This window comes from Panthera uncia, chromosome D2 (genome assembly GCF_023721935.1).
Source record: "Panthera uncia isolate 11264 chromosome D2, Puncia_PCG_1.0, whole genome shotgun sequence".
NCBI classification, from domain to species: Eukaryota; Metazoa; Chordata; class Mammalia; order Carnivora; family Felidae; genus Panthera; species Panthera uncia.
Window position 1 is genome coordinate 29747774 of NC_064818.1, and position 12479 is coordinate 29760252.

General features: G+C 54.1%; 1 protein-coding gene across 1 annotated transcript in view; it reads left to right on the forward strand.

Moving 5' to 3' along the window:
* LOC125932703 (core histone macro-H2A.2) overlaps positions 1–12406 on the forward strand; it is a 57754-nt gene extending 45348 nt beyond the window's left edge. Inside the window, exons 7-9 of the mRNA XM_049645183.1 lie at positions 2979–3068; positions 9462–9636; positions 11731–12406. Of these exons, the coding sequence (XP_049501140.1) occupies positions 2979–3068; positions 9462–9636; positions 11731–11896 (431 nt within the window). The 3' untranslated portion in view covers positions 11897–12406. The remainder of the gene's footprint in view (positions 1–2978; positions 3069–9461; positions 9637–11730) is intronic.
* The last annotated feature ends 73 nt before the right edge of the window (positions 12407–12479 follow it).

Sequence of the window (12479 nt, forward strand, 5' to 3'; positions counted from 1 at the left end):
AGAGACAGAGCATGAACGGGGGAGGGGCAGAGAGAGAGGGAGACACAGAATCGGAAACAGGCTCCAGGCTCCGAGCCATCAGCCCAGAGCCCGACGCGGGGCTCGAACTCACGGACCGCAAGATCGTGACCTGGCTGAAGTCGGACGCTTAACCGACTGCGCCACCCAGGCGCCCCTAGAAGGGGTCCCTCCTATCATGATTCCATTTTCCACGACCATCACCCAAACCAATCACCCCCTGCAGATAAGACCCTGATTTAGTCTTTTTAAAGCACTGTGTGTCGTTCCAGAAAAATTCGAGCATACACAAAAATAACGGAAGAGCATGACGAAAACCCCATACACCCAGTTGCCCGAGCCTGCTCTCGTGCTACCCCACCCCCACCCCCCAGACGTCATCGTGTCTGTGAGCTCTTCGGAATGATCAGGGCTAGCATTTCGACACGGTACCATCATCACAGCTAGAAATAGTAATGTCGAATACTGGTCACTGTTCACATTTCTGTTGTGTCACAAATACCAATTTGTTTTTTAAATTTTTTTAATGTTTATTTATTTTTGAGAGAGACAGAGTGTGGGGACGGGGGGGGGGGGCGGGGGGCTGGGAGAGAGGGAGACACAGAATCCGAAGCAGGCTCCAGGCTCTGAGCTGTCAGCACAGAGCCCGACGTGGGGCTCGAACTCACGGACCGAGAGATCATGACCTGAGCCGAAGTTGGACACTTAAACGATTGAGCCATCCAGCGGCCCCCAGTTTGTTTTTTTAATGTGTTTGATTCAGGATCCAAATAAGTCCACACATCACAATTAGCTGATGAATCTCTTATAGCCCCTCGGTTCCCCTTTCATATCTTTTCCCTCTTTCTCTCTCTTTTTATTTCCAGTTTATTTTTTGAAGAAGCTGGGCCATTTGTCCTGTAGGGTTTCCCAAGTCTGGATTTTATTGATTACATGCTCCTGATGCCATTAAACATGTTTCTTCTCTGTTCTTCTTATAAATTGGTAGTTGGATCTAGAGTCCTAATGAGATTCAGGCTCAAAAATTGGGGGGAAGACTGGTCAGTGATGGGATATTCTACATCAGGAGGCAGGTGACTCCCACTGATGCTCCTTCTCCAAGTTTGTCCGTTCCTTAGGGGTTGTGTGGGTGGGAGCCATATCCTAATTCTAGCATTCCTTCCTTTCTTCACTGGAATGCTTCCATAGAGAGAAAGTCCCCCCATCGACATTTCAGGTCGCTTTATGCTTGGGAGTCTTTGGGGAAGAGGCTGGGCTCGCCTTGCCTTTTACACGCTCCCATCTGGCCCTTGGCCCCAGTGCAGAGTGCAGGTGCACAATGCACCTGTTTCCGATGCTTCTCGGCATGTATGGGGCCGCTGGCTGCGGGTCCTGGCCTTCTCCAGGCTTCTGTGACGCAGCAGATCAGCACTGGCCGGGAGTCTGAGGGCCAGGAAGGAGACTCTGAAGGCCCAAGATTACCATGTCCAAATTGTATCACTGAAACCCAAGCACCTTCGTGAAGAAATCCCCGCCCCTTCCCAGCCCCAGTGGAAACTGACTGCTGGCACAGGCACCTTTCCTCCATAACCCGCGCAACGCCCTGCGGCTCTCCAAATACGCCTGAGGGTGCGGGTGGGGAGTGGGAAGCTCGCTCACCAGCTCCCACCATCGTAACCGTGAAGAGAGAGAGCTGAGACTTGCCCCAGACTGCGCGATCACCAAGTTCATTAGAAGATGAAAACACGTGGGGGGAGAGGCCTCATCCCCCACCAAGGGCAGCAACCACCTAGCGTGGACAAGACGCCCTACGTCATCTCGGAGGCATGAGGAGCCCCAGCGCCCAGACGCGGGGTTCCTGCTGGCCAGAGGTGGAGTCCTGCCATCTGCTGGGGGGGTCCACTTGGCCTCCGAGGAAGCACAATCCTGAAATACCAAGTAGAGAATTGTCCTAACATCAGAGACCCAAGGGCTCTCCAGTCAGAAAGGTCCTTAGAGGGGTGCCTCTCAGAGTTGCGTGTCTCCATTGAAAACCCAGGCCCAGGTTGGTGGCACACCACCGCAGGCTGCCCTGGCCTTGTCTGGCCTCTGCCCACCAGACTCACTACACACAGGTGGTGGTGAAATGGGATTGGGACCCCTGGAGTCTGCACCCAGAGGTTCCTGCTGTCACCTCGGGCCCGGCGCCAGGCTTAGGACCCGGTGCATGGTCTGTGAGATGCGCCCCCATGTGGGCCTTCGAATCACCAAGGCACTGAATTTAACCAACACAGCCTGCAGTCCTGAACCCAGAGATCAGAACACCGGAGCCGCGATTTTTTTTAAAGTTCACCTTTAGGGGTGCCTGCGTGGCTCAGTTGGTTAAGTGTCACTCTGGGTGTTGGCTCAGGTCACGATCTCACGGTTCCTGAGTTCGAGCCCCACGTGGGGCTCTATGCTGGCAGCTCAGGGCCTGCTTGGGATTCTCTCTCTCTCCCTCTTTCTCTGCCTCTCCCCTGCTCACTCTAAATAGATAGATAGATAGATAGATAAATTCACCCTTAGTACAGCATAGGGTATATAGGCGATGGTATTGTGACCGTGCTGTATGGTGACAGATGGCAGCTACAGATGGGGAGCACAGCACAATGTGTAGAGTTGTCCAGTCACTATGTTGCACGCCTGAAACTCACGTAACATCGTGTGTCCACTGTACTTCGATTTCTAAAAATCACCTTCAGGATTCATGTCGTGAGATTGCTTATGGCCAAATCACCCCTTAAAAAGGCCCTTTGAAAGAGTTTGCTAGAATCTAAGCCCTGCTGGACAGAAGCCCGGAGACCCCTGCCAGCAGGGACCGCTGGCAACCCGACTGCAGAGTGGGGTTCCTGCTTTGCAAGTGCGGTTGGTTATCTGTTTTCTGGCCTACTGAAACTATGCGAAACAGTGTGACCGGTGACTTTGAAAAGGACAACAGCCATGGCTTCCCTTGTTCTCCGCAGGTAAGGCCTTGGAAAAGGCTGGCGGGAAAGAGTTCTTGGAAACGGTAAAGGAGCTCCGCAAATCCCAAGGCCCTTTGGAAGTCGCCGAAGGTAAGCGCGGCGTGGCGCCCGTGTTCCCGGCACCGCCTCGCCACCCTCCCCGCCAGCGCCATGATCAGTTTGCCGAGCAAAATAGGCCTCAGCGAGTCAGAGAGTCGGCATCTCTCAGACAACTCGCGCAGGCCCGCGTACATCATTTCACGCACTCTGGGGACGACAATGGGTCTGGAGAGTTCAAGGCAATTAGCATCAGATCACCCCAGAATGAAGCTGTTGGGTAACTTACACTCATCCTGCTGTCCTACCATCACCACTGTCCAACCCCGCAATTCTTCTGTCACCCCCAGTGGTGACTCCCTTCCCCCTCTGCCAGCCCCTGGCAACCCCCAGTCCGCCTTCTGCCTCCATGGATGTGCCTGTTCTGGACATTTCACGTCAACAGAATCACGGGCCATGTGACCTTTGGTATCTAGCCTCCCTGACTTTATATAATCTTATCAAGGTTCATCCACGTTGTAGGATGCATCAGCGCTTTGTTCCCTTTTTAGGGCTGAATAATATTCCATTATGTGGACCCATTTCATCAGGTGGGTTGTTTCTACCTTTGGCTCTTGCAAAGAGAGCTGCTGTGCGTGAACACTTGCCCAGGTTTTTCAGGGATGTTGGGTAACTTTTTGACAGGTGGCTCCAACTTCAGATCCTTGTCCCCCCCCACGTGCGCACACATCACCTCCAGGGACCGCGTACTCCGTGCCAAGTGCTGTCCCGATGCCGGGGCTCCGAAGGCAATGAAACCCACTCCTGCCCTCAAGCACTGGACGGTCCAGGAGGAGAGACAGACAACTTAAGAGGGGCACAGGGAGGGAGCCATGCCCTCTGGAGCTGGGGAGGCTCCAGCGAGGGTGTAAGAACCCCTGGGGGCAGGGACGCCGGGGGGGTGAGGGCATCGTGTGTGACAAGGCCCGGGTCCTGAGCCAGCATTTGAGAGTTTAAGCTGGGCCCTGTCGTGATCAGATCTGTGGCCAGAAAAGTAACGGGGCTATGTGGGATTTAAGAAACAAAACAGATGAGCTCATGGGAGGGGGAAAAAAGAGAGGGAAGCAAACCAGAAGAGAGTCTTAATGATAGAGAACGAACGGAAGGTTGATGGAGGAGTGGGGGGCGGGGATGGGCTAAACGGGTGATGGGCACGGAGGAGGGCGCTTTTTGGGATGAGCACTGGGTGTTGTATGTAGTTGATGAATTACCGAATTCCACTCCTGAAACCAATATCGCACTGTATGTTAACTAGCCAGAATTCAAATAAAATTTTGAAAAGAGAAAGGAAAAGAAAAGAAAAGGGGCTTCCAGTCAAGAGAAAACATGAATCTGCTCTTTCTAATTGCACCTACCACGCCCCATACATAGAGCAATGATAGAATTTCACACTTAAAATTGTGAGACAGAGCCGCGTGGAGATGTGAGACAACCATTCGGGCGGGCAGGGACAGAAAGGCGGGACGCGGCAGCAGCGGGGAAGGTGGAGGCCGCAGGCCGCCGGGCCCCAGGTCCAGTCACGAGTGGGGGAAGGCCTCCAACAAACTGCTGCCAGGGTGGGAAGGAGAGAAAACTAGCTGTTCTGCACAGGGTGGGAGGCTCCAGTGCACTTAGAAACAGAGTTCCAGAGGCAGAAATAGATGCTAGAGAAGCAGTCTTTAAAAGATCATGGCTGGGGGCGCCTGGGTGGCTCAGTCGGTCGAGTGTCCGACTTCGGCTCAAGTCATGATCTCATGATCCGCGAATTCGAGCCCCGTGTCGGGCTGGCTGCTGTCAGGACGGAGCCTGCTTTGGATCCTCTGTCCCCCTCTCTCTCTGCCCTCACTGCTCATGCGCGCGCTCTCTCAAAAATAAATAAAAAACATTAAGTAAAAACACATTTTAAAACAACATGGCCAAGGGACACCCGGGTGGCTCAGTCAACTGAGCATCCAACTCTCAATTTTGGCTCAGGTCAGGATTGCAGGGTCCTGAGACGGAGCCCCACGTCGGGCTCCGGGCTGAGCGCGGAGCCTGCTTGAGATTCTCTCTCTTTCCCTCTCTCTCTCTGCCCCTCCCTCGCCTGTATGTGCATGAGCTCGCTCTCTCTCTCTCAAAATAAATTAAAATAATAATAATAAAGAAGTTCAAAAATCAAGAGAAACCTGCAAAGCAAGCTGAGGGGAAAGGCAGACCACGTAAAGACCGTTCTGACCACAGACTTCTCATCAGCAACCGAGGATTCTTGGATGGGAAAGAAACGGCTCCAAAGCCCCCAGGGGAAATACCATCGACCACAAATTCCACACGCCGCTCTGTTACTATTCAGGAGGTGGCGCAAAAGACACCATGTTCGGACACACACAAGCTGGGTGGCAGAAATCACAGGCCCTTTTGCTGCAAGGCCCACGGGAGAGAAATGAATCCAGAAGGAAGGGGAAGGCTTCAGGAATAATCACGAGCTAAGAAAGTGGGGCAGGTATGTTAGGTCCAAGCACCCGTGGCCTGGGACCCATCCGTGGTAGCTCTGTTGGAAGAAGGGATTGGTGAGGTTGAATCTGGAAGAGGGGAGACAGCTCATCAGGGTTTAACATCAGTGTGACATTTAGTTTAAAAATGCCATCCCTTATAAGACATGCCCTAATTGTATATATCATTAAGAAAGAATAAATAGCCAAGGGGCGCCTGGGTGGCTCAGTAGGTTGAGCCTCCGCCTTCGGCTCAGGTCGTGATCTCACGACTTGTGAGTTCAAGCCCCCCATCGGGCTCTGTGCTGACAGCTCAGAGCCTGGAGCCTGCTTCGGATTCTGTGTCTCCTTCTCTCTCTGCCCCTCCCCTGCTCGTGCTCTGTCTCTCTCAAAAATAAACCTTAAAAAAAAAAAAAAGGAATAACCATCCAAGATGGGATATCTAATAGGAGACCCCACATAAAGCTGGGAATGTTCCATTCGAGAGCAAGCAAGACTTGAACCCACCACGCAGAAAGGGCAGCAAGTATGTATCTTGACCTTGACCTTGGGTGGACTGAGGGGGAAAAAAACCCCACTAGAGAATTTGAGCCATAAGCTGGTACTCCTATGGATTTGCTGTCGAATCCAGTGCGGCCCAGAAACCTCAGGCAGGGAGGTTAGTGGAACATGAGACCGGTTTGGTAGTGGCCCCAGGTGACAAGCAGATGCCACTTCTGTCTGGAATAACTCCGCTCAGTCCGGGCTGGCAGCCGTCGTAAGATGCATCCTGATTCCAGCTGGGAAGCTGAATGGGAAGCGGGAGAGATGAAGCAGAGGGTCTTTGAATGAGACAAGTCAGAGGAAACCAGCTGACGTTTCCAGTGACAGATGGAGAAGAGGGGAATCGGGCTTCGGAACCAGGGGCGCCGGAAAGTTGGCTGAGGTGCACGTCCCTGGTGAGAGGTTGGGAAAAGCTGAGGAGGAAAATGGCTTGCAGGTAGTTGCCCGGGAGCTGCCTGAGTGCCGCCTGCAGCAGCGAGAAGAGACCCGGGCCCAGACGGAGAGGAAGAAGAGAGGCTGTTGCAGGAAACTGAGGCAGAAGGAAAATCATGGTGTCAGGGAGACCAAGGATTGGCAGCTTCCCAGCAGGACAAAGGGCCACCCTGGAGCCCCCTTCAGCTGCGGTAACTCTGAGAAGGTGCAGGGCCTTCCAGAATGTGATGGCTTGCCTGAGGGAAGGTTCTGGAGGCTCCTCGCAGTGACACTGCTGCCCTGAGAGCACAGGTCTTCACCAGTGAAGGTGGCTCCCCAGGTGACACCACATCAGTGCCTTGGTGCCTCTACCAAGTCTCAGCATCCCAGTCCCCAAGATGCCTTAACCCTTGTCCTGGGCACATCAAGGGAACATTCTATATCATTACAGCTTCAAGCCGTATTGTCCGTTTTCAGTTGCCACGGGAAAACCTTGTCTTAGGATACCTTCAAAATCTAGTGTAGTCGAGGGTCTCAAAAGGGAAGAGAAGGGTTTGTTTTAATAGATTCAATGATTGACGTAATACTGCCATCTAGGAGCATATTCTTGTTATTTAAATGACTTTACATTAGGGGCTCCCGGGTGGCTCAGTTAAGCATCTGACTCTTGATATCAGCTCAGGTCATGATCCCAGGGTCATGGGATTGAGCCCCAAGTCAGCATGGAGCCTTCTTGGGATTCTCTCTCCCTTCCTCTCTGCACCCCCCTCCTGCTCGTGTGTGCACTGTCTCTCTCTCTCTCTCTCTCTCTCTCTCAAAAATAAGTAAACATTAGGGGCAACTGGGTGGCTCAGTCAGTTAAGCATCTGACAGTTAAGCAACTTCGGCCCAGGTCATGATCTCGCCATTCGGGAGTTCAAGCCCCCCGTCGGGCTCTGTGCTGACAGCTTGGAGCCTGAGCCTGCTTCAGACTCTGTGTCTTCCTCTCTCTCTGCCCCCTCCCACTCTCACTCTGTCCGTCTCTCAAAAATAAATAAACATTAAAAAAATACTGTAAATGACTTTACATTAAAAAGACACCATTCAGCTGGTAACATGATTATACTTTAAATTTATGTAAAATAAATCCACCCAGTATGTGAAGAGCCAGCAGACCAGAGTAGAGAAGCCTCAGAGAAATTGCCCCCAGCAGTGGGACCAATGCCAAGTGTCTCCGGTTCTCTGGAGAACAGCCCCGGACTCCGGGCCCGGGGACATTCTGCTCCTGGTGTGCAAATATACACGGTCATAGAGTCCACCCGGTCACGCCCCCTGCCTCCTGTATTTATGTTGGCAAATTTCCTTCACTCACTCACCCGTCAGGCGGCCCGCACCCAGCAGGGCTCTGGGAAGGCAACGGGCCGACCCAAAGGGCCACAAAGAGTGTCCACCCGCCCAACCCGGCAGGTGCAGCCCTCAGTTCCCCAACACTGTGGATGTTGCTAGGAAACACTTCTCAAAAACTAGGCGGGCATCGTGTATTTCAACTAAATCTTTCTAACCAACCCCCCACCCCGCTCCAGAACGCAGCAGGCACCCGTCTATGTTACAAGCACACCCGGTTCCTTGAGGGGCACGGAGCCCCAGCTCCGCAAGGTGGGCGGCTTAGGGGAGGTAGCGCGCGGCTGTGGCTGGAGAATGGCCAGTGGGTCAGACCCAACTGCTCGGCGTGGGATCGGGGGAGTAAAAAGGAGCACGAACGGAAGCAACGAGACAAGGCTGGTGTAAGTCGACTTCACCACCCGTTTTGAACCCCCGCCCCCAGTGCGGGCTCCTCACTGACCGAAAGACAGTCCTGCCCGGGGGCATGTGCAACGGAGTGGTGCGGCGGTTCTCAATTTACGGAGGGCCCTAGACCACACACGCACGCGCACACACGCACGCACACACGTGCAAGTCCCACACCGGCCCTACTGAGCCGGGATCCTGGGGGCCCGGTGGGGGCGGCAGGGCCTACGCATCTATTAATTAAAAGCTGTTGTATTCGTTTCCTATCACTGCTTGTGACCAGCTACCACAAACTTAGTGGCTTCAGACAACACAGACCGACTCTCGATGAGTGTCAGAGGTCAGAAGTCCACGGTCAGTGTGAAAGAACTAAGATGAGGTTGTTGGCAGAGCGGGTTCCTTCGCGGGGAAGCCGCTCCTTGCCCCTCCCAGCTTCCGGGCTGGGCCGTTCGGGGCTCCTGGACACATCGCCCCAAGCTCTGCTCCGTCCTTCGCCTTCTCCTGCCTTTGGCCTTGCTGCCTCCCACTTAGAAGGACCCGGGTGATCCACTGGCGGCACACCCAGCTAACCCAGGATAACCTCCCCGTCCCACGATCCTTCACTTAATCACACCTGCAGAGTCCCTTCCGCCACGTAAGGTCACGCTCGCAGGGTCCAGGGACGAGGACGTGGACATTTGGGGAAGGCCATTCCTCAGCTGTCGGGGTGATGCTGGTGTGTACCTTTGACTGGGAGCCGTCGTCAGTAGGTGGCCTGGCCGAGTGACGGGGTGGCAGAGCACGGGCAAGTCACATCGGCTTTTAACGCATCCGTCTGCAGCTGGTGCTGACCGTCCAGAGCAATTCCAACAGCGAAAATGCACGGCCCCATCAGAAGCACAGAACCCGGGGCGCCTGGGTGACTCAGTCAGTGAAGCATCAACTCTTGGTTTTGGCTCAGGTCATGAGCCCATGGTTTATGAGTTCGAGCTCCCAGTCGAGCTCTGCGCTGTGCGGGGCCTTGTTGAGAGACTCTCTCTCTCTCTCTCTCTCTCTCTCTCTGCCTCTCCCCAGCTGGTGCTTTCTCTCCTTCAAAATAAATAAATTAAAAAAAAGAAGAAGCACGGAACGTTGCCCAGCTAGCTGCTCTGGCTTCCCTGTCCGCACACATTTGAGAGGCTCGGGTGGGGTTCCGCCCAGCCCCCAGGAGGAAGGCGGAGACCTGGGAAATAACCCACAGTGTTTCTCTCTCCTGTCCCAGCCGCTGTCAGCCAATCCAGCGGACTCGCAGCCAAATTTGTCATCCACTGTCACATCCCTCAGTGGGGCTCCGACAAATGTGAAGAACAGCTCGAAGAGACCATCAAAAACTGCCTGTCGGCGGCAGAGGACAAGAAGCTGAAGTCTGTGGCGTTCCCACCGTTTCCCAGCGGCAGGTAAGGCGCGCTCCTCGGGGTGGGCGGGAGGTTCGGAATGTGCTCGTCCAGCCCACTCCCGGGGGCCTGCTGCCCTCCTACTTATGCACATCCAGTCTGACCATTCCAGAAGACGTGACCCAGGGCTGCCGGCCCGGCCAAGCATGTTGACCAGGGGATGGGGCGAAAACCCCAATTTCCGCCCTTCGAAACACAGAGAAAGGCAGCTTCAGAGAGGAGCAAGAGACAGTGCTTCTCCGAGAGCCAGCCATGTTCAACGCCCACGTCCCTGCCTGCTGCCCATCCGAACACGTGGTCAGAAAACACCAGGCTTGGGGCGCCCGGGGGGGGTCAGGCGGTTAAGCATCCGACTTCAGCTCAGGTCATGATCTCATAGCTCACGAGCTCAAGCCCCGCGTCAGGCTCTGTGCTGACAGCTCAGAGCCTGGAGCCTGCTTTGCATTCTGTGTCTCCCTCTCTCTGCCCCTCCCCTGCTCTCTCTCTCTCTCTCTCTCTCAAAAATAAATTTTTTTTAATTAAAAAAAAGAAAGAAAGAAAACACCAGGCTCGAAGGCCTTGCTACTCCAAGGGCGGTCCATGGACCAGTAACTCTGCTGTGTCGGAACGTGAGAGTACAGAGTTTCAGGCCGCAGCCTGAATCCCCGGGGGACTCGTGCGCTGCCGGGGTGGAGGGGAGCAGAGGCCAGAGGCCGAGGCCCTGGCAGACACACCCAGAGAAGGGACAGGCTGTCCCCCGGGGTCTGCTTTGGGAGTTCGGAGAAGTGATCGTTCTGATCGGCACAGACCCCAGCTGGGAGCATAGCAGGTACATAATGAGGATCTCTGTCCTCACAGGTAGCCTGCCTGTCCTCTCCTGTCACACTCGTGGCCAATGCAAGCTGTTGCTTCAGTTTTCAACACCCTCTCTCTTGAGAGATGCCCGTCTGTAACACGGGCAGGATTTACACACTGAAGATGGTCTGTTATAGTCGAGTGACGGGCAGGCTGAGAGGGAAATCGTGAGGCCTGGCTTCCCGCTGTAATCCCATCTCAACCCAAACAGCGCTGGGTCTCCACAGCCTGGCCCAGAGGCACGGCGGGCTGAATTCTCCACGTGGCCAGGACCACGTGCCGCAAGGACACGACATCCCAGTGAGAAGAATCCCTATCAGACAGGCCCGTCCTGCACCCGCCCGCCCCAGGGGGCTTGGTGGCTGACCCTCAATCGCCACAGCGGCCGTGTCCCTGGAGGCTGGTGCCGTGGCCCAGCCTGGTGGGCAGCTCCGTCTCAGCTTGGTGACAAGGGCCCTACCCAGAGTCACCAGTCCCCGACTTACAGCGGCATGTCCATACGGGTTAGTGGAAGGCACACGAGGTGCACAAAAAAGGAATTATGAAGACATGCTCTTGAGTGCACATTTCTGCCCTTTAACGATCTGACGTTGTAAAGCAGTTTGTTTTTTTTTTTTAATGTTTATTTTTGAAAAAGAGACAGAGGCAAGCGGGAGAGGGGCAGAGAGAGAGAGGGAGACACAGAAGCAGAAACAGGCTCTAAGCTGTCAGCATGGAGCCCAACGCGGGGCTTGAACCCACGAACTGTGAGATCATGACCTGAGCTGAAGTCATGAGCTTGACTGACTGAGCCACCCAGGCGCCCCCACATTGTAAAGCACTTGACTGACTGAGCCACCTGAGCTTAACTGACTGAGCCACCCAGGCGCCCCCACATTGTAAAGCAGTGTTGAGGGAGCTAATAAAGCCTAGCTATGCTTAAATGCTGAGGTGGTCGTGGTTTTAAAACCCCGCTCGACTCGAGGCAGGCACCGCAGATTCGTCCAAGCAGGAGGCACTGCCCACCGGCCAGCCCTGTGACTTCGACTGAGCCAGCGTGGCTCTTGGAAAGTGGGGACAGCGTCTCCTGCCTGTCCCACTCCCGGGCTGTCCCCGTGAGGACAACCAAAGACCATAGTGGCCCAGCCTACACCCAGTGAGACCCCGGGAGACGGAAGCAAAGATAAGAAGAGACCGCTTCCCCCCAACCCCAGGCTGAGAGCAGAGTTACCCGCGGGTCCCGGGAACCAAAGTAACATCAGCTCTTCTCTTCCTTTGGCACAGAAACTGCTTCCCCAAACAGACGGCAGCCCAGGTGACCCTCAAAGCCATCTCGGCCCACTTTGACGACTCGAGCGCATCCTCGCTGAAGAATGTCTACTTCCTGCTCTTTGACAGCGAGAGCATTGGCATCTACGTGCAGGAGATGGCCAAGCTCGATGCCAAGTAGCCGCCCCGTGCCCGTGCCCGGCCGGAGGATCGAAGTCACAGGAGTGGGGTTTTATTTTGTAAAAGGAGAGAGGAAGTGTGACGGCAGGGGAGCGGAGGGCAGCTGGCAGGGAAGCGGGGAGCAGAGGCCGCAGGAGCAGGTCCCGCCCACGGAAGGAGCCCTCTGCATTTTATATTCTCGTTTCAAAGAGCCTCAGTCTGTAATTAACCAGGTCTCCACGAGGGGTTTCTTTCCATGTGTTTTCTTCCTGTTGTTTTAGAACTTTTTTAAAAAACAGACTTCGTTTTAGATTTATAGCATTGACTTTTACACACACACAAAAAAAATCCTTTCAAAATTCTTAAAACCTTGTTTCTCCTTTTTGCAAGGGAAGAGGGCATAAAAGTGACTTGGGCTTTGTTGGCTGTCTGTGTTCAGTGATGGAGAGAAGAAAATGAGAGAGGCGTCCCACTGGTGCTTTTCTTTTCTGTTTTAGTGCCCCCACCCCACCCAATAATATCTGTATCTACTCCTAAAAAGATTTTGCTTCAGGCTTTTGTTTTGGTTTTGTTTGTTTTGTTTTTTTTTTTAAAGAAAAAGAAAA